Raw genomic sequence first — 22531 nt, forward strand, 5'->3', positions numbered from 1 at the left:
GTGCTTTGGGACAGGACTGCGGCCACTCTGTGATGCCACACTGACATCTCTGTGATGTCCCACAGCTCTCTGTGACATCACATTGCGATCTCTGTGATGTCCCACTGACCCTGTGATGTCACACAGCTCTGTGATGTAACACTGACATCCTTGTAATATCACACAACCTCCATTGGATGTCACAGTGACATCTGTGTGATGTCACTCTGCCATCTCTGTGACATCACACAACATTCTGTGATGTCACATTGACCTCTCTGTGATGTCACTCAGCGCTCTGAGATGTTGCACTGACATCTCTGTGATGTCACACTGATGTCTCTGATGTCACAAAACTCTCTATGATGTCACACTCACCCTGTGATGTTACTAAGCTTTTTGTGATGTCACATAACATCTTTGTGATGTCACACAGACATCTTTGTGATGTCACACAACCTCCTGTGATGTCACGCAGACATATATATGATGTCACACGGACATCTATGTGATGTCACACTGACCCTGTGAGGTCAGAAATCTTTTTGTGATGTCAGACAGACATCTCTGTGATGTCACAGATCTCTCTGTGATGTCACACAGCCGCCTTTGATATCACACTGACATCTCTGTGATGTCATACCGTTCTCTGTGCCATCACACAGGTCTCTGTGATGTCACACAGCTCTCTGTGATGTCACATTGATGCCTCTGTGATGTCACTCAACTGAGATGTCACACTGACATCTCTTTGAAGTCACCCTGAAATCTCTGTGATGTCACACAGCACTCTGTGATGTCACATTGACATAACTGTGATGTCACATTGACATAACTGTGATGTCACATTGACATAACTGTGATGTCACAGAGACATCTCTGAGATGTCAAAAAGACATCTCCGTGATGTCACACTGAAATCTCTGTGATGTCACAATGACATCTCTGTGATGTCACAAGGACAGCTCTGTGATGTCACAAAGCTCTCTGTGATATCACACTGACTCTGTGACGTCACACAGCTCTCTGTGGTGTCACACGGACATCTCTCTGACATCACAATGATATCCCTGTGATATCATACAATCTTGTCCAAGATTAAAAAAAAAAACGTTTTCCAATTCCCATTTGAGTAGGAGTTGCCTTGGGGCAGTTTTCCTTATCTGCTGTTAATGGCCCCATCAATGCCTGGCCACATGACTCAGAAATAACACTGTCCAGGAGGAGGAGGTAATTAAGGACACACCTTGTAACTCATAATAACCCATTGTGAGATGCTCTGCCCAAGGGGAGGAGCTAGGCATTCCCACCTGGATAAAAGTGGAGATTTCTAGACAGAGGAGAGCCTTTTCACAGGTTCTCTGAGAAAACACAGCAACTACATCTGCCATCCCAAGAGGACTGCAGCTGCTCCAATTCAAACTGCTACCAGCATGCTGGCCAGGTTGTATTCTGACTTTGTCAGTAGCCTTTCCCTTTATATTATTGCATGTATTTTTCCCCTTTTCCCAATAAATTGTATTTCTGACTTGGAGTCTCTCACTGGTTTTGCTTTCAAACCAGATCAAATCTCCTGTGCTGTCACATGGACATCTCTGTGATGTCACACAGCTCCCTGTGATGTCACACTGACATCTCTGTGATGTCACATGGACATCTCTGTGGTGTCACACAGCTCTCTGTGATGCCACATGAACATGTCTTTGATGTAACATAAACCGCCTGTGATGTCACCCAGACATCTCTGTGACGTTACACTGAACCTGTGAGGTCACATGGCTTTTTGTGATGTCACACAATCATCTCTGTGACTTCACATTGACATCTCTGTGATGTCACACTGACATCTTCGTGATGTCACACAACCTCCTGTAATGTCACAGAGACATCTCTGTGATGTCACACAGCTCTCTGTGATGTCATACGGACATCTTTGTGATGTCACACAACCTCCTTTGATGTCACACTGACATCTCGGTGATGTCACACAGCTTTCTGTCATGCCACACTGCTCTCTGTGATGGCACCTCAATGGCACAAACAATGACATATCTGTGTGGACAAGCTGAAAAAACTAAAACAACGAAAAAGAACCTCTGAAATGAAACAAACAAGAAGTATCAAAAATTACTTTTATTACAAGTGATTTGCAGAAATTGGCCAGCAGTTTAATGTTTCTGAAACCATCCAGTCATCAGTTTCCTCACTGCAGCCTTGAGCTCCTGGTTCCTCAGGTTGTAGATGAGGGGGTTCAGGGCTGGAGGAACCACCGAGTGCAGAACTGACACTGACAGATCCAGGGATGGGGAGAAGATGGAGGGGGGCTTCAGGTAGGCAAATGTGGCAGTGCTGACCAACAGAGAGACCACGGCCAGGTGAGGGAGGCAGGTGGAAAAGGCTTTGTGCCATCCCTGCTCAGAGGGGATCCTCAGCACAGCCCTGAAGATCTGCACATAGGAGAAAACAATGAACACAAAACATCCAAATCCTAAACAGGCACCAACTGCAATGAGCCCAAGTTCCCTGAGATAAGATTTGGAGCAGGAGAGCTTGAGGATCTCTGGGATTTCACAGAAGAACTGGCCCAGGGCATTGCCATGGCACAGGGGCAGGGAAAATGTATTGGCTGTATGCATCAGAGCATTGAGAAAGGCACTGGCCCAGGCAGCTGCTGCCATGTGGGTACAAGCTCTGCTGCCCAGGAGGGTCCCGTAGTGCAGGGGTTTGCAGATGGACACGTAGCGGTCGTAGCACATGATGGTCAGGAGGGAAAACTCTGATCCAAGGAAGAACAGAAAGAAAAAGAGCTGTGCAGCACATCCCGTGTAGGAGATGTTCCTGGTGTCCCAGAGGGAATTGTGCAGGGCTTTGGGGACAGTGGTGCAGATGGAGCCCAGGTGGCTGAGGGCCAGGTTGAGCAGGAAGAAGAACATGGGCGTGTGCAGGTGGTGGCCGCAGGCTACGGCGCTGATGATGAGGCCGGGGCCCAGGAGGGCAGCCAGGGAGATGCCCAGGAAGAGGCAGAAGTGCAGGAGCTGCAGCTGCCGCATGTCTGCCAGTGCCAGCAGGAGGAAGGGGCTGATGGAGCTGCTGTTGGACATTTGCTGTGGCTGCACATGGGCACCTGTTCATGGAGAAAGGACAGGGACAAGTCAGGAGAGGCTGCTTGGAGCCAAACCTTGGCCATTCCCTGCAGACTGTCCTGCTGCGACTCACCCACCTTTGTTCCTGCTCTGGGAAAACCTTCACCCAGGTCCCTGCCTGAGCTCCAGTTGTGCTGGCTGAGTGTGCCAGGAGCAGCCAGGGCTGTGTGTGGGGGCTCTCGAGGAGCCATCCCTGCCCTGCTGCCCTGGGTTTGTGGCCATGTTGCAGAGGAACAAGTCTGGATATTCAGGAGTTGTCAGGGGAATCACTCCCAATGCAGAAAGGCTTGGTACCATCTGCACTCACATTTCTAAAGGAAACAGATTGCAGGAGTTGGTTTTAGGAATTGTTTTCTTACTCACACATCATTCCTGGCTCTCTGAGGTCAGAAATCCCCAGCATTCCTGCTGCACTCAGAGTTTGCCACTGAGAGCTGTGAGGGGAAAAGGATTCCCTGTGGCCGAGGGAAGGTGAGGGGCTGGATGGGTTTGTTCCCCCAGCACTGCTGTGCTCAGCCCCCTCTGCTTCCCTGAGCATCTCCCTGGGCCTGGACATCCCCTCCTGAGAGGTGCCTTGTCCCTGCCAGCGCTCACAGAGCCCATCCCACCCTGTGTGCCCTCGGCCCGGCCCTACAGAAACCTGCCTGTGTGCAGGGCCCTGGCTGGGGCAGGCTCTGTGTGCAGCTGGGCAAGGGCAGCTCAGGAGAGCCCTGCTGGGCCCTGCAGAGGTGATGCTGCTGCTGCCCAGGGCTGAGGAGTGGCTGAAGGCCCTTTGGGAGGCTCCCAGCAGAGACACTGACCACCCAAAGTCACAGTTCTGGAGTCTCTGTAAATGTTCAAACATTCCTTTGATGATCCCGTGTGTCCCTTTCAACTCAGAATGTTCTGTCATTCTGGGACTACAATTCCTGTTCTGCTTCTCTCATCCCCCTGTTGTCTATAATCAAAAGAGAAAAAAGAATCCTTGCAACAGTGTTAGAACAGTAAAGCAAAAACGAGACCTTTATTGGAAGCTTCCTGGTGTCCCAGTGGGCATGGGGCACACCAACCTCTGATTTCAACAATTAATTAAGGTTAATTAAATAGATTATTTAACAGGAAAATCCAATATGAGATTCAGCTGCACCAGTTACATAAACTTGGGTCAGCCCCTTGGCGTATGCACAAAGGCTTTTTGCATGTTTTTTTTAGGACTGGTCACATTCTGGTCAAAAACCAAAATGTTCACCTTGTATGTCCTCTTCCTGATAATAAGACTATACAGTATTTCAGGAATGTATTTAGACAGTTTATTGTTCTAAAATCAAAGATAAAGGTAAGGAAATGTACTAGAGTAAAAGATTACAGTTATATAAGTATATAATAGTATTTTAATAGAGTCAATTAGGGTTTAATAGTTAAGTAAGGATAATTATTTTAAAACTATATAATAGTAATTTATAGAGCTATGGTCAGCTGGAAAATATATGAAAAGCAAAAATCTTTTTCTCAGCAACCACATCTTTCACCCCGTGCTCCAAGCAGGAAATTGAAAACACTTCCAGCAAAGCTCCTGACCTTTACAGCAATCCCAGGCTTCCCTTCTTTGGGAAGTGTCCCCCGGAGCTGTGCCCAGGCTGGTCTGGAGCTGGGAGCAGCCCTGCCCCAGCCAGCCCCTCTCAGAAGCAGCACCTGCCCTGCTCAGGGTGGCTCCTTCCCCCCACAGCTCCTGGCCAGCGCTGGGAGCAGCTCCAGGGCCGGCTGAGAGCTGTCCCTGGCAGGCAGCAGAGTCCCTGGCCCAGCACAGCGCCCTGGGCTGCAGGACCCTGCTCTGCAGGACAGCCCTGGGCACCCCTGGCTGCTCTGCACAGGAGATGAGCAGAGAATGCACTCACAGGGTCTGTGGGCATTGGCATGTTCCAGCTTTAGGAGATCTCTCCAGGAGCTGCAGCTGCATTGTGTCCTGCAGCCAGAGGTTCCTGTGCCAAGGGCTCGCAGTGATTCTGCCCCAGGCACTTCTCAGCCCCTTCCCAGCCCTGACTGATTGAAGCTCTCTGTGCCTCTGTGCTGTGCCTGGGCTGGCTGCTGCCAGTGCCCCAGCCCTGCTGGGCTGGGAGAAGAGCTGCTCAGAAAGAGAATTGTGCTTTTGAAGCTCTGCTTGGTTACCAGGATCACCCTCTGTGCCAGGAGCCCAGCCCAGCTCAGCAGCACAGACACAGCACAAGGATTTTAATGACCCTCTGGGGCTTTGTGCTCAGGCCCTGAACATCAGGCCCTGAGAGGGAGCTGCAGAAACCTCTCCAGAACTCCAAGTCAGAATCCAGCTCCAAAGTTTCTCTGACTTTTAATGGGTCCCACTGAGGGACACGACTGAGAAAGTGGCCCCAGGCCCCAGGCAGAGCAGAGAACTGGAGGCACTGATGCCAGGTGGGGACACAGAGAAGCCAAGTCTTGGTGCCCTGGGGCACAGCAGGGTCTGTGCCACCAAGGGCTGTGAGGAGACACCTTGTTCTGAGGCCCTGGGGCCTCCTGGCACAGCCCCAGCCAGGCTGGGCACTGTCAGCCCCTGGTCCTGCCCTCAGCATCCCCCCTGGCGCACATCCCAGTGGCCTCAAGGATCTGCTGGAAGGAGTCCCTGGGGAGCCTTGGTCAGGAATGGCCCTGGGGGCTCCTTCATGCTCCCAGGGACTGCAGGTTTTTGAAAGGACTTTGGCTTTTGCTTTTGCCTTGGAGTCTCTGAGAGCTTTGTGCAATCATGGCCTCCAATTATCTGCTGTAATTAGTCCCTGGAGAGGCTTTGTCAGGAACAACACTCAGTGGAGCTCATTAATGCTTCAAGGTACTTCAGTTCTTTAAGGTACTTGGTGTTACCCTTTTGCTACAGACTCTGAGAGAGGTTTGTGCAATCATGGCCCCAATTATCTGCTTCAAAAGCACATTTCTCTTGCTGAGCAGCTCTTCTCCCAGCCCAGCAGGGCTGGGGCACTGCCTGCAGCCAGCCCAGGCACAGCACAGAGGCACAGAGAGCTTCAATTAGTCAGGGCTGGGAAGGGGCTGAGAAATGCCTGGGGCAGAATCACTGCCAGCCCTTGGCACAGGAACCTCTGGCTGCAGGACAATGCAGCTGCAGCTCCTGGAGAGATCTCCTAAAGCTGGAACATGCCAATGCCCACAGACCCTGTGAGTGCATTCTCTGCTCATCTCCTGTGCAGAGCAGCCAGGGGTGCCCAGGGCTGTCCTGCAGAGCAGGGTCCTGCAGCCCAGGGCGCTGTGCTGGGCCAGGGACTCTGCTGCCTGCCAGGGACAGCTCTCAGCCGGCCCCGGAGCTGCTCCCAGCACTGGCCAGGAGCTGTGGGGGGAAGGAGCCACCCTGAGCAGGGCAGGTGCTGCTTCTGAGAGGGGCTGGCTGGGGCAGGGCTGCTCCCAGCTCAGACCAGCCTGGGCACAGCTCCGGAGGGCACTTCCCAAAGAAGGGAAGCCTGGGATTGCTGTAAAGGTCAGGAGCTTTGCTGGAAGTGTTTTCAATTTCCTGCTTGGAGGAGGATGGGAAATTTTGGGTGGTGACAAAAATTTTTTTGCTTTTTATATATTTGTAATATATTTGTAGTTCTGTAAATTACTGTTATATAGTTATAAAACTGTAATCCATACTTTTCTCTATTAATGTCTTAATTCATTCTACTAAAATATTATTATGTACTTATAAACCTGTAATCCTTAATTGATTCTAATATATTTCCTACCTATCTCTTAGATTTTAGAACAATAAGCTGACTGTCTAAATACATTCCTGAAATACTGCATACTATTATTATTAAGAGGACCCACAAGAAGAACATTTTAGTTTTTGAATGTGAGCAGTCATAACAAAAAGTGGGGCAAAGAAGCCTTTGGACCTACTTCAATGGGTAGAGCCCAGGATGAGTAAGTTGGGAAACTGAATCTCCTATTGGATGTTCCTGTTAAATATTCTAATTAATGAACCTTGTTACCTTATTGAAATTGGGGGCTGGGTGTGCCCCATCCCCACTGGGACGCCTGGAAGCTTCCAATAAAGGTCTGGTTTTTATTTACTGTTCTAACACTGTTGCAAGGCTTTTTTTTTTTCCTCTTTTGATTATAGACAACAGAGGGATGAGAGAAGCAGAACAGGAATTGTAATCCCAGAATCACAGAACATTCTGAGTTGAAAGGGACACATGAGATGATCAAAGGAATGTTTGAACATTTACAGAGACTCCAGAACTGTGGAACAGAACTGTCCTTCTCGTCCAGATGCCAATAGAAAATAGTGGGGTTTGGCCTCCCAAATTCTGTCTGTCTAAGGATTCCTTCCTTGGACCTGACAACAGGCCTGGCTGGCCCTGGCCTGCTTGGGGCTGCCTCTAATCAACCTTTGAAACACTGGGACTGCACCCTTTCCTTCCTGTGGAGAACTGTCATTCCACTCCAGGAGCCACGGCTGAAATGGAATTCCACCCCCAAAACTCCCCAAAGCCAGGGTCCTCATAAGACAGGAAAGCTGGACAGGACGAACATTGGTCGAACCAATATGGTTAAAGCGGGTTCTCCCTTTATTAGTGAAAAGATGGTGGTTTATATACACTTCCATACAGTTTACAGTTTACAAAGGCACTCTCATTGGCAAGCTAACATTGTTTACCTTTGCCTTAAGGTGGTCAGGCTTTTCACACTGCAACTCTACCCTAATTCACACTCAGATAGCTCATTACGTTGTAGTTACCTTAACATAATTTCTAAACTGCGCCACAACTAAATTCCTACTGCATCAAAGGCTCCTAGGCCCCACCAAGGCCACTTATCAGGGGCCTAGTCTGAGGGGTAGCTCACTTCTTAATCCAGATATAAATCATGCCCTCTTTCTCTCAGAAATTCTGCAACAGCTCCCCATATATCCAAAGGCTGCTTTCAGACAAAAGCTGCAAGGACAGACAGGTCTGGCCTGCCTTGGCCTCTGGTGACTGCTTCTCATGTGCTTTCAAAACCCTGGGGCCCTGTGGTTTCCTTCCTGTAGAAAAGAACTGTCCCTCTTGTCCAGGTGCTCTTGGCTTCATGCACTTGACCACTCTAGAAGGACACAGGAGCTCTGTGCTCAGTGGGGTGGAGGCTGAGGACAGCTGAGGAGAGCCCTGGGAGGGACTGAAGGGTGATTCCAGAGGTGGTGGATCCTTTGACATGGCAGAGAACAGCCAGAGAAAGAAAAGACTCATGTAAAGGGGGATGACAACAGCCTGCAGGGACAGAGGCGCAGGGCAGGGACACCGTGGGACAGCCTGGGCTGCAGAGGGCTCAGGGATGTGCAGCAGCTGCAAGGCCCTGACAGAGCCAACCTGTGCAGCCCTTTGGCCATGGCTGCTGGCCCTGGGCCTGAGCCACGAGGGGACAAGTGACCCTTGCAGCCCTGGGGCCTCAGTGCCTGCTTGTCCCTGCTCAGCAGCCTGGCAGGGGCCGCCCCATGGTCCTGCCCTTGGCATGGCACATCCCCACATGCCAGTGCCCATCCCGGGAAGAGCCCTGAGCAATGAGGGAGGGACAGGATCTGCCTTGCCAGGGGCTGGGGCTCAGGCCTGGGCCCTTTGCACTCCTGAAACACATCCAGGTTTGCTCAGCACCAGAGACACCTTTCCTTTGCTTGTGCCCAGCTGTCATCACTGCCCCCAGTGTTCTTCTCTGACTGGTACCTGGGGACACTGTCTCAGTTGTTTCCATGACACAGATATTTTCAAAGTGCAAGAAACTTCAGTGTTTCAATGTAACTGAGTTCTTGAGGGTTTTGTGACATCACTGAGTGTCTTGGTTCGACAAGAGAGGAGTCTGTGAAGGAGGGCTAAAGCCTCCTGTGCAATGGAGAAGGTAAACCCCCTCCCTCCAAATTTCTAGGAGTTTTAAATTAAAAGGCTCTCAGGCAAAAATATGGGAATAGGAGTAACAATTCTTTACTAGGAGAAAAACTAGACAACAATTTAAAAAGGCAAATGCAATCGATACAAACAAAACCAGTGAAAAAAGTCCACAACCTGAGGATTCGGGGTGCCAGTGGCAGTCCTGCTGGGACGATTGCTCCCCTTGCAGTGGCTGATGAACTGCAGCTGCAGTGGTGATCTTTAGAAGGGTATAGTTTTCCTCTGAAGATCTGGTGGCAGTGGGGCCGGTCTTCCTCTGTGCCGGGGTTGCCTCCGAGCTCCGCTGCCGCCACTTCACCATGCTCCGGCTGCTTCGCTGCGAGATCCCGTGAAGAGAGAGAGGGAGCTGCTTCTCTGGGAATCCCGCAAAGAGAGAGCGCGAGCTGCTTCTTTGGGAGTCCCGCAGAGAGAGCTGCCTCGTCTCCCCAAAAAGCTACCCCTTTGTTGGAGGGTGCCGCGGGAGACAAGACTCATGATATCATGATCATCAAGTCTCAGTTTATTGTGACCGATTACACAGTTTATATATGTTTGTTAATTAGCTCATACATATTTGTCCTGGGTTGTAAGATAAGCTTGTATTCCATTTGCCATCTGTTGAAGAAAAAACCGGTTGGACAGGTTTTTGTTATCTCTCTCAGAGACAATGGTTTTGCCCTGTAGAGGCAATGGTTTGTTTATACACCATTGACTGATTCAATGAAGGGCTGGTAAATGTAACACCGTGAGGGGTCCCACCCAGAGGGGGGAAGCCAGGCACTCTATTGTTGTTTAAAGGGGTAGCTTTTTAGGGAGAGGAGGCAGCTCTCTGGGCGGGACTCCGAGAGAAGCAGCTCTCTCTCTCTTCGCGAGATTCCCAGAGAAGCAGCTCTCTCTCGCTCTCTCTTCGGCGGCACCCGCAGCGAAGCAGCCGGTGCGCGCTGAGCCGACGGCGGCGGAGCTCGGAGGCAACCCCGGCGCAGAGGAAGACCGGCCCCACTGCCACCAGATCTTCAGAAGAAAACTGTACCCTTCTAAAGATCACCACTGCAGCTGCAACTCATCAACTATTGCAAGGGAAGCAATTGTCCCAGCAGAACTGATACTGGTATCCCTCAGGTTCTGGACTTTTTCTTTCACTGGTTTTGTTTATACCGATTGCATGTGCCTTTTTTTTAAATTGTTGTCTAGTTTTCTCCTAGTAAAGAATTGTTACTCCCACTCCCATATCTTTGCCTGAGAGCCTTTTAATTTAAAGATCCTGGTAATTCAGAGGGAGGGGGGTTTGCCGTTCTCCATTGCACAGGAGGCTTTGCCCTCTTTTACAGACTCCTGTCTTATCGAACCAAGACAATATTGCAAAAGCCAAGCTCATGATTGGTTGCTATGAGACTTGTACTATTATCTTAAAAGTATATATGTGAATGATACTTGCCTGTCCAGCTGGCCTTGCAGTTAGAACAGCTTAGTACTTCTTTGTTCTTCTCTATCTATTTCTACATACCAAGCTTTCAATATCCTGCTTTCTGCACACCATCTACTCTTCAGGGTCATGCGAACTTTGCAGCAGTCACGTAGCCCTCCCTATTTGGATTAATTTTACAGTATCATGTCCTCTGTCAAGCTCTCTTCACCCCTTTATACAATAATAGAGTGCTTGGCTTCCCCCTCTGGGTGGGACCCCTCACAATGGGATGGTGTTGCATTTACCAGTCCTGCATTGAATCAGTCAATGGCCCATTAGCAAACCATTACCTCTTAGGAGCAAAACCGGTTCTTGGAAAAGATAACAAACTTGCCCAACTTTCAACAGATGGCAAATAGAATACAAGCTTATCTTACAACCCAGGACACTGAGGCAATTGTGACATGAGAGAGCTGGCTGTGATGTCACAGAATATGGTGTGATTCAATAGACCAGGCTCTGCCATCATCGAGGGTGGCTCTGTGGCATGGGAGACAGGGTTGTGACATCACCAGGTGGCTGTGTAACATCATAGAGCAGGCTGTGACATCACAGAACAGACTGTGACATTCCAGGGTGACAGTGACATCATGGAGTCTTCTGTGACATCACAGCACTCCTGTATGGCATCAAAGGGTGGCATCATAGAGTTGGCTCTATGACATCACTGGGGCTGTGTGACATCACAGGAAGCAGTGTGATATCACAGGGGATGTGTGAAATCACAGAGATGTATGTGTGACATCACAGAGGGGTGTGTGAAATCACAGAGAGAGTATGACATCACAGAAATGACTGTGCAACATCACAGAGAGCTGTGTGACATCACAGGGTCATTATGACATCACAGAGATGCCTGGATGACATCACAGGAGGTTGTGTGATATCATATAAATGCCTGTGGGACATCACAGGGGCTGTGAGACATCTCAGAGGCTGTGTGACATCACAGGAGGCAGTGTGACATCAGAGAGATATCGGTGCGACATCACAGAGATTTGTGTGATATCACAGAGATGTCTGTGTGATGTCACAGAGATGTTCATGCGACATTGCAGGGATCTGTGTGACATCGCAGGAAGTTGTGTGACATCACAGAAATGCTCATGTGACATCACAGGAAGGCTGTGTAATATCACCCTGCTGTTTTAAATGCTTTAAACTTCTTTTAAGTTTTCGTTGCCTCTGAAGATTTACGTATTTCTTCTAGAGTTGTCATGCACTGTTCATGTAAATAATAATTGTTGTGCATTTTTTTTATAAGAAGAGAGAATAAGTTAGAGAAGTAGCAATTTCGTCCTCCAATCCAGTGCCACTTTGTAAATTTCATATATTATATAAATAAAAAAAAAGTTACGTCCTTTTACTCTTTTAATGTTAATATGAGTGCGTGAGTTATTTTGTGTCCTAGTGCAACAGTTTGACATCACAGGGGATGTGTGATGTCACAGGGGCTGTGTGACATCACTGGGGCTGTGTGACATCACAGGGGCTGTGTGACATCACAGGGGCTGTGTGAGGTCACTGGGGAGGTCACTCTGCCCCATTCCCCCCCCCCAGTTCCCCCAGAGAAGTCCAACGCTGCTCGTGCACAGCGGGGTCCCCTGTCCCCCCGGGTCCCCCCGCCCCCGGCGCCGCAGCCTCCCCCAGAGGATGTTCCACGAGATTGACCCCAGAGCCTGACACGGGGACGGGGACCGGGGCTGTGGGGGTGGGACAGGGGGACAGGGACCCCCCGGCAGCGTCCCCATGTCCCCAGGGCCAGAGCCTGGGCCAGGGCTCCTTCACTCTGTGACCAACGAGGGCTTGAGAGCGCTGAAAAAATCCCCAGCAAAAACCAGATTTAATATTAAGTGACAGCAGCACAAAGTTCCTTGGCAAGAGTCACTCTGCTCCTGACAGGACACTTCAGGAACACCAAGGAAGCAAAGGAACAACAAAACCAAACCAAATCCAGGCAATCAAACCAGAAATGTACTGAGAACTGTCTCTGTATGTGTCTGTGTGTGATAAAAGGGCAGTGAAGGCAAGGATAAAAGGAATATGGCCTAAAAGCTTAACAGAGTTCAAACTTAACAGGACTTAACTTACACCTTAACTTTAAATGATAGTTTCACAGTCACAATTTAGCAAAAGAGAAGAGCTTAACAGTATTTAACCTAACTTATAACCTACAACCTAGCAATTTAACAGAGGAATAATATGTGACAGTATTTAACTCAGCCTATAGCTTATATTAAACATAACAACTTCTCAAAACAACTCCCAGAAGCATTTAACTTAACTTAGACCTCATAATTTAACCTCACTTACAGGCCTGACTGGCTCAGCTGTCAGGGATCAGCATTTCTGCCACATTTCCCCAGTACAGGCACTCCTGTGTGCACACAGACACAGAGAGTCAGTGCAAGGCACCTGTGAGAAATTCCCCTGAGGGCAGGGAAATGCTCCCTGGGGATGCTTTGGCATCTCCCCAGCGGGGAAGGGTTGAGCCTGGAGGAGTGGGGGGATCGGCCCAGGCTCCCTCGTTGTTGGGGATCCCCGAGTGCAGCAAACAAGAGAGTTCCCAGCTCGGAGAGGCCCCACTCAGAGGGAGTCGCTGGCCCAGGAGAGCTCCAAGGCTCCTTTTGGAGCGCTGTTTGTAGGGCCCCAAGAGAGGGGCTGCAGTCCCAGCCATGTTTCATCCTGGCCGCACTTGGCATCAGCAGCTTTCTTTGGCAGGGTGAGAACAGGGATGTTGTGCCACCGAGGGAACACAAACAGTTCCCAGGGCTGCTCCTAAAGCAGCCAGGAGCGGGCTGGGCAGCAGCAGTGCCTGGAGCAGAGCGTGTTTGTGCTGAGCTCCAGAGGAGCTGAGCCCAGGGGCTGCTGGCCAAGGCCGAGGCCAGCAAGCATTTCTCATCTGGCAGGGCGGCCTGAGAAGGGGAGGGGGGAATGCACCAGCACAGGAACCATGGAACCAAGGGAACATTGTGACACTGTGGGGCACCATGGAACCAAGGGACCATTGTGACACTGTGGGGCCTGTGAGACCAAGGGACCATTGTGACACTGTCGGGAACCATGGAACCAAGGGACCATTGTGACACTGCAGGGCCTCGTGTCATCAGTGTTCCATTGTGACCCTGTGGAGCCAAAGGAGACCATTGTGACACTGTGGGGCTTCATGGAACTGAGGGGTCGTTGTGACATCGTGGAACCCCATTTAACCAAGGGTTCACTGTAACATTGCAGGGCTACATGGAACCACAGCTTCAGTATGACACTGAGAGGCCTCCCATCATCAGTGATCTGTTGTGACGTTGTGGAGCCAGAGGAGAGCATTGTGACACAGCAAATCCCCAGCGTCCAACGGTCCATTGTGACACTACAGGGCTCACAGAACAGAGGAATAACCTGACATTGTGTGGCCTGGAGAGCCACGGAGACCACTGGGACACTGGAGGGGCTCATGGAATCATTGGGACCATTAGGACACTGCAAAGCCTGCTGGAACCTGGGGTCTATTGTGACACTGCTGGACCCCATGGAATCATTCTTCCTTATAAGAAGAGAGACTTGCTGGACTGTTAGTTTAACCAGTGAAGTTAGAGAAGTAGCAATTACATCCTTCAATCCATTGCCGCTTTTAAAATTTCATGTATTGCATAAATCAAAATTAAAAACCACTTCTTTTTAGTCTTTTAATCTTAATATGAATATGTGAGTTATTTTGTGTCCTAGTGCAACAGTTTGACATCACAGGGGCTGTGTGACATCACAGAGAGCTGTGTGATATCACAGGGGATGTGTGAAATCACAGGTGCTGTGTGGCATCAGAGGGGCCGTGTGACATCACAGAAATGTCTGTGTGACATCACAGGGGCTGTGTGACATCACAAGGGCTGTGTGACTTCACAGAGATGTCCATGTGACATCACAAAATGCTGTGTGACATGATAGGGGCAATATGACATCACAGATATCTGTGTGACATCGCAGGAGGTTGTGTGACATCACAGAGCCTTCCAGGTGACATTACAGAGAGCTGTGTGACATCACAGGGTCAGTGTGACATCACTGAGCTGTCCGAGTGACATCATTGAGATGTCTGAGTGACATCACAGAGAGCTGTGTATCATCACAGGGGTAATATGACATCACAGAGCTGTCTGTGTGACATGACAAGAGGCTGTGTGATATCACAGGTGTTTGTGACATCACAGGAAGGCTGTGTAATATCACCCTGCTCTTTTATATGCTTTAAATTTATTTTAAATTTTTCTCCGCTTCCTAATGTTTACATTTTTCTTCTAGAGTTCTCATGCACTGTTCATGTAAATAATAATTTTTGTACATTCTTCTTTATAGGAAGAGAGAATTGATGGACTGTTAGTTTCACCAGTGAAGTTAGAGAAGTAGCAATTACATCATCTAAACCATTGCCACTTTTAAAATTTCGATGTTGGGGAAGATGAATAAATATGATTGCCTGGAAAAAGATTTACAATAGTACAGCCAGGATGAAACCTATCCCCCCTACGGGTTGAACAATGCCCTTGCCTACAGATAGGACCAAAAGTCAAATAGACTGTTCTATCTCACCTCCCAAAATGTATGGCTCATCCCACGCCTGTAACCCTCCCCTGAAGCATCAGGCCTCTGTGACCCCATTGGCCCAAGTCTTGTTCCAGCCCACCTTGAAGCCCCCTGGTAAGCGGTCTCCGAGGAGCCAGATGCCCTCTTGGAATTTCCCCTCTCTTGAGACTCCCCTTCTCTTGGAACTCCTCTTCTCTTGGAACTCCCTCCCTCTTGGAACTTCCACCCTCTCCTGGACCATCCTCTTGTCTCTCTCTACCCCTTGTCTCTCCCCTCTCCCTCCCCCTCAGGCCCTGCCACGTGCTGCGTCTGGCAGCTCCATGCAGGACCTTTCACCATCCCTAATAAACCTGATATTCTCAGAGCAGCTTTCAGAGATCTCTTGTCTCCGTCCATCCAAACCGTCCTGGAGCACAGCGTCCCCGCACCTCTCTGCCACACAACCTGGCAGTCAGCCTGGGCCAGTTCCCCTCTGCCTGAGCGTGCCAGGCAGCAGACGGGGCTGGGTCAAGTCCCTCTCAGCTGTCCCTGTTTGTGTGCCAGAAGCCTCTCAGGGTGGGGTGGGGGCACAAACCCGGGCCCCTCAGAGGCTCACAGTGAGGCCCCACAGCCCCTCCTGCCCACAGCCAAATCTCTCCAGACTGCTCTGCCAGGACTGGCAGCCTTGGGTTCTTCCACCACCATTTCATGGCTCTGTACCCTGCATTGCTCTACTTCAATTCTTTTGCCATTAGGTAAAACTGAACACACCACCAAGTTCCAAAACAGGGCAACAGAAACTGTCAGAAAGCAGAGCACCTGTCCTCTCAGGAAATGCACAGAGAGGTGGAGTTATTCAGTTTTCTGAAGAACGGGCCCCAGGGAGACTTTCTTGCCGCTTTCCAAGACTTCAGAATGGCTTTGAAGAAAGTGGGGGACACCATTTTTAACAGGGCCAGTTACAATAGAATGTGGGCGAATAGTTTTATACAAAATGGGGATCTAATCAGAGTAGGTCTAAGGAAGACCTTGTTTAGTCGGAGCATGGTGCCACCCTGGCACAGGTTGTCTCAATTGCTTGTAGGTGCCCCATCCCTGGAACCATTCCAGGTCAGTGGGACAGGGCTCTGAGCAACCTGATCTCTTTAAAGATGTCCCTGTTAATTGCAGGACACTTGTACCACAGGACTTTACAGAGCCCTGCCAGCCCAGCCCAGCCCGCACTCCTCAGCATTTTCATTTGAAGAGCACCAAGAGTGGAGGAGGTGAGGAGGAAGGGGGCTCATCTGATGCCTCGGGCCTCAGTGGAGGAGGAGCCCATCCCTCGGACACTCTTTCACCTGCAGCCCCTTGGCATTTTACCTGCAGCAGCTCCTTGGCAGACCAGCGCCGCTCCTTGTCTCTCTGCAGGCAGCAGCTCAGGAAGTCACGCAGCCAAGCCAAGAGGAGCTTGGGCTGCTGCAGCTGTGACGTCCCTGCTGTGGCTATCAGGAGTTTAGTCTGGAGAAAAAGGGAACACGAGGCTCCACCTGCTTCTTTCCCATCTGTAACTGCTCTCCCAGAGCCCATTGTTTAACCTCCATTCTGCAGTGGCAGTTCTGCCCTGGCAGAGACCCAGGGATGACTTTACCAACAAAAAACCCAAACTCTGATGCAGCCAGAGCTTTGCCAACATCCTGCCAATCTTGCCTTGGCAGCCGATTTCATTGACTGACCTAGTTAGTGGGAGCTACATCAGCAAAAGCACATTTCCTTCTCTGAGGATTCACACCAGCTTGACAGCCTTTTTGGAAGGGGGACTTTGCTATACTAACTAATTCCAAGGATTAGTACATGAAAGGCATCTCTGCAGGGCTTGTTGATCCCTTAAGCACAGTTGCCATAGAACAAGACTCATCAAGTTTTTTGTCCTGTTCTTGAAAACAATGGTAATTGGAAGAAAAGAAAGGAAATCCATCAGTTAATCCCCAGGTAAAGAAACAAACATTTACAATCTCATATTCAACACAGACACATTAAGATGCATGCAAAAATATATTGGGATTAAAATGCCTGTTTGGGCACAAAGGAGCCACCTGCAGCTCTGTCTCCCAGCAGACTTAAAATTTCAGCTTCTCTTATGCAGCAAAAGCAAAACTTTTCCTGCTCAGAAAAAGGAGAAATGCCACCCCTTTGGACACCTTCTGCTCATTTGCCTACTCAAGTCAATGAGTGGTAGGCCCATCCCAGAAAATGCCAGGAAACAAACAGGAGGGTTTGGCAGGCTCTCCCTCTCACCAAGCTCTGGCTTGGTGACGTGGAGAACGTGGCTTGGGCTATGAGAGAAACACAGTCACTGAGTGTTTCAGCAACACTGCACAAGAAGCAGAAGAGACTCTGTGGCCTTGAAGTCTAATGCCCAGGTTTCAGGCAGGTTTCCCAGTAGCAGAAACTGCAAAGGGGGTTAAGTTCCTCTCTAGAAACCACTGTTTTAGAAACTTTGCTGGGTTTGGGTTTCTTTCCTTCATTTCTGGAAGGATAACACCAGTTCTAAGATGCTTGTTTCCTGTTATTGTGGTCATTTACACAGACAAAAGAACTGGAACCACTTATAACCCAAAGGAAAGTGTTGCCTGAGAATGGGGTTTGTTTGCATGTGGTGAGGCTTGAGTTCCACACTGATGCAGCCAAAACTGCACCAGATGCTGATGTGTTGCAGGGACGTTTTTAGGTGGAAGTAGTTCCAGCAGATGGCAATGGGATCTTGTCCAATGTCACGCAGAACACGGGGCAGGTGAGAAAGACAAGCGGGATCAGTATTTGTTCCTTACCGTGGCAGGACTTTGGTTCCAGTAAGGAAATTTTTGTTCTACCATTTCAATTCCCACAATTCCAAAAGACCATATGTCCACTTTGGGGCCACATGGTTTACGCATCACCACTTCAGGCGCCATCCACCAAGGAGTCCCAGCTACCGAGGGCACTCTCTTCTCCTCAGGGCCGAGCTCAACAGAGATGCCAAAATCAGCTGAGGGGAAAGCAAAATACTGGTTTTATTTTAATTCTGTGCAATTAGGAAATCGAGCAAAAGAATTCCCCAGTAGAAGTTTGAGAACATGCTGTTGGAATGTCCTGGACAACTGTCCCTGCTCTGTTTCTTCAGGACTTTAGCCAAGGAAATATGGTATTGGCGACTTAAAAAATCCCCACATTTTTTACACTGCCTTCAGCAGTGGCTTTTGCTCTTTGGAAGGTTTAGACTTGTAACTCCCTCCCTCTGGAAGGGACACACACAGAGCAATGCCACTCGTGGCTACTTGTTCCTTGTCATACGTCTGTGCACGTTGCAACCGTGTCATCAGCTCAGAGCGGGGGTCCCTGCACTGCCACCAGCACCATTTTTGGGGAGCTGGCAGTCACTCAAAGCAGCCCCTCACCCCACATCCCCACATCCCTGAACGCTGCACCTGACCAAGGATATACTGACCCAGCTTGACAGAGCCCTCGGTTCCGAAAAGGATGTTGCTGCTCTGCACATCTCGGTGGGTGCCGTGGTTTGAGTGAAGAAAATCCAGTCCTTGCAGGCACTGAGAGAGAAAACACAAACAGGAGGGCAAAAATTAGCGGTGTGATTTCATCGCACAAGAAAAGAAACAAAGAATCTAAAAGATGCTCTCTGCAGGGGAATGGCGAGCAATGGCAGAACGCAGGGCCATTGAGAGGAAGAGTTGCTGCTCCAACACTTGGAGAGCAGGACCTTTCTAAGGAAAGGCATGTCAGCTTTTGAAAGAGCAACAGCACCTGCTGCTGTTGTACACTGTCCCTGCAAAGCAGCCAGGATGACTGCTGCTGCTGCAGGGGATGTGCTCAGAAGCAAAGAGCATTTTGGCTGCACTGCTGTCCTTTTTAGCTGAGGACTGAGAGAAAGGAGTCTCTCCTTTTTTCTTTGCTGTTCATTTTAAATCCTTCTACCAGCAGCTTTGCTTTTACAAACAAGGAATGAAGTGAAGAGAGGCAAAAGTTAAAGGAGGCAAGATGGAGGACAGCAAATACAAGAGGCAGAGTGAGAATACAACAGCAGGAGATAAGAGTACAAGAACAGAGTACAGTGAGTGCAAGGGCACTGGCAGGCATTTCTCTGGAGATGCTTTTACTTGCCCATAGCATACTAACAATGCAGAAGCAAAGCTTTATACATGAAACCTCTCCTCTTCTGAGCCCCTGTTTCCCAAACCCTTGGAAGCACAGGTGGGATTGCTGACCCCCTGACTGATGGATGCTCTGTCACCTTCACACAGGCAGGTCTTGCTGATGACATTGCTCAGAGTGCCTCCGTCCATGTACTCCATGACCAGCCAGAGTTCCTCACACAGAAGGTAGCTGAAAGAAGGAAACAAGGGCATGGGGATGAACATACATGGCTACATTGCTGTTTGGAAAAGACAGGGCTTGATTCTTGTTTTCACGTCCCTTGGAGACAAAGGCAGAATCAAAGCAATAGACATTCCCTCTCGGCGTGCGTTGTTTGCAATCTGTGCAGTCTCAAGGAGAAAAGAACAGCTGTGAAAAAGGAGATGTCCTAGATGGCCAGTAAGCAAAAAGCGTGGTTTAGGAACAGCCCAGATAAAAAGCCTGTCACGCATGGTGTTTCTGGAAATAAGCACCTAGTGTTCCTGGCATGCATAGCAATGGAAAAGAGGGGCAACAATCCAAGGGAAATCCACTTTAGGATGGTTCATCGGCATTTAAGAAACTTTTAAAAATTAATCCCAAAAATATGTGGAGGCAGTGAACTTAGAGGGTATTAATTTAGTAAGACAGAGCTGACCCAGGTTTTGAATAATTTCTGAATAATTTTCAAACTATGCGTGCCAGGGAAGACTCATGCAGACAAGATGCACTCTCTTCTCATCCATTGGAGATGAGTAGAGAAATATTAATACATAATAATTAACAGCTCTACTTTCTAAAGGTGACCAAAGTGGGTTTTTAACCTCTCATGTTTGCTGTATGTAAACACAAATTCATGGGATAAAACCATGACCACTCACCTGTCTAAATAATTCACAACACAGGGGCTCCTATGCCTCTTCATGATACTGATTTCATGAACGGTTACTTGCTTCCTCTTCAATCCTTTAAGTCTTATTTTCTTTATGGCCACCTAAAATGACACTGAAAATCAGTAACTTGAGAAGTTGGTGGCACGAGACCACAAGGCACATGGAGCGAGTGATTTTGCAATGACGCAGCTGAGCTGTGCCAAACTGCCTCGGGATTAGGCACTGCAGTAACTGGAACTGACATTGCAACAGCCCATGGCTCCGCTCCCTTGGGGCCAGTTACAGGACACGGGGCCACTGGGGTTTTGCCTTGTCCACTTGCTAACAGTGGTGTCTCAGCTATCACTCACAAACCTCTGAGCACACTCCCTGCTGCTTTGTATGGGATTCAGAAGAAGTAATCCATGCCTTAATCCTCTGTGGATACATCTTGGGCTATGGCTTTTAGAGACGCCTTGCAGATCTCTCCCAATGTGCAGTTCCCAAGTGCAGCACTGCAGGTGGCTAAGGAACTACCAGTAACTTTCAGATGCATTTGCTGGCAGGCAGAGATGCGAATTCAGGACTCTGAAGCTGTAGCCCCAAAGAGCAGTGAGATTCTCTAAGGAACCACCTTTGTTTTAGCCATTGAGAGCGAGTGAGCACATCCTTCTCCAAAATGAACTGCTGCCCTTTGGGCCTTCTTTCTGGCAGCTGAGAAGGACAAAGACTGTTCCAAATGTATTTTGCAGGCTGGCACCAGTCTGTGCTTCTTTTGCCTTTTCAGCACAGCTCTACCCACAGCTCTGGCCACAGCTGCTCACACCAGAGGGGAAAGCCCCTCGAGTGCAGCAGAGTCTGTGGGGGCTGTTGACATTTACCTCTCCTCCTGTGGCTTTGTTGAGTGCTCTAACCACATGTCCAAAAGTCCTAGAAACAAAAGAGAAGCAGAGAAAAGAGAAGCTGTTTATTTCTTAGAGTGAAAGCCAGCCCACACAGGAGATCTCTGCTGTAAATGCCTAAAACTTGCAGGATGCAGGAGGGCTCTGTCAGAAGGCAGATGATGCATTTTCCTCTCAAATGCATGGGCAGTGCCTGGGCCAGTTGCTGAAGCATTGGGGTTTACTGCCTCAGCCCCTAAAGGGAATTTATTCTTTCATCTTGGGTTTCAGTTTCTAAACTGTGTGATTCCTATCCTGACCATGGAGTATTTCCTTCCACAAACCATGGGAAAGAAATGTTCCTGAGAACTGTTATTTCACAGCTTTGATGGGGGTAGCTTGCTCTTTCAGGCAAGCAAGATTCTTCTTTTTTCATTAGTATGGCAGTGTGATTTTGAGACATACAAAAATGCTAAAGAAGTTAACACAGAGCTGTCCCACACTTGAGAGACAAGGAGATCTTCCAGGTCCTGTTCCTTGATGCAGGCAAGACCTCGGCAGCATGGAGATGTCTCTGACAATGCTTTCTGAGCGCACTCTCAAATTCTGAGCAGTACTGAATACATTGGACAATCTATCTCCAGTATCTGAACACGTTTGCAGCTGGCCTGACTTCACGCTGGACAGATATTCCAGTGAAACACCTGATACACCAGCAAAACACCTGGCCCATGGTTTTGTAGAAGTAACTGTGGCTGGACTCACCCCTTGCCAATATATCCAGTTCAGTGTATTTCATCTTGGGATTTTCCACATTCACCATTTTACCTGAGGGAAACAAAATGCAAGATGCTCACTTTAAAGCAGAGATCCCAGCTTCCAGGAGATAGAAAAGGCAGCCCCAGTGTCTGGGGGTGGTCAGCTGGTTAACAACAACAGCAACAACAACAGCAACAAGACAGGCAGCCCTGCAGTGCAGATGGCTGGCACAGAGACTGATTTTGTACAGTCCTTGGAAGAGTTCTTTTGACAGGAAACAAAGCACAGGGGTATGCACTCCCAGGAGAGGAGCACATCTTCTCCACCTTTCAGCCAAAACAATGCTTTTCCATGTGTAAACCAGAGCAGCTCATGCTCTAACCAATTCCAACGGGGCCTTCAGCATCAGGACCCTCACCCTTTATGAGCAGGCTGAGCTCACAGACACCCCTCTTGGGGCCAAGGAAGGCTCCAGCCCCTGCAGTCCCACCAACCCTCAGGGACAGGGCAGCTACCACAGCCAGGCTGGCAAAGCTCAAGCATGAGCACTGACAAGCAATGGGAAGAAGCCACAGGCAGCCTGAGCCCCGTACAAACTGTTGCCCCCATTCAGGACACAACAGGATGGGCTTTGAGATCAGACTCACCGAGGTGCAGATCAATGCCCTTTTTGTCCCAACAGGGGATGGCAGACACAGAATCCACTGGGCTCTGCTCTCAGCCCCACCAGGTCTTATCTGAGAGCTCAGTACTGGCAGCTGCTATAGGCAAGAAGCAGATTCATTGGGCTGTGCTGCAGAATCCCAGAGGACTTGATGTGTTTTCCTAGAGACGGATGTGAGCA

The 22531-nt window shown here is 49.2% G+C and overlaps 1 protein-coding gene across 1 annotated transcript; it reads right to left on the reverse strand.

Moving 5' to 3' along the window:
- Window positions 1–2147: 2147 nt before the first annotated feature.
- Window positions 2148–3080, reverse strand: LOC144247688 (olfactory receptor 14J1-like). Its single transcript, XM_077789105.1, has one exon. The coding sequence runs from the start codon at window positions 3078–3080 to the stop codon at window positions 2148–2150; it is 933 nt and encodes a 310-aa protein (XP_077645231.1).
- Window positions 3081–22531: the final 19451 nt, after the last annotated feature.

The sequence above is a fragment of the Lonchura striata genome, chromosome 31, assembly GCF_046129695.1.
Source record: "Lonchura striata isolate bLonStr1 chromosome 31, bLonStr1.mat, whole genome shotgun sequence".
NCBI classification, from domain to species: Eukaryota; Metazoa; Chordata; class Aves; order Passeriformes; family Estrildidae; genus Lonchura; species Lonchura striata.

What these genes read in the sequence shown, in the direction of transcription:
- LOC144247688 (XM_077789105.1), bottom strand. Translation starts at nt 3,080, where the DNA reads ATGTCCAACAGCAGCTCCATCAGCCCCTTCCTCCTGCTGGCACTGGCA.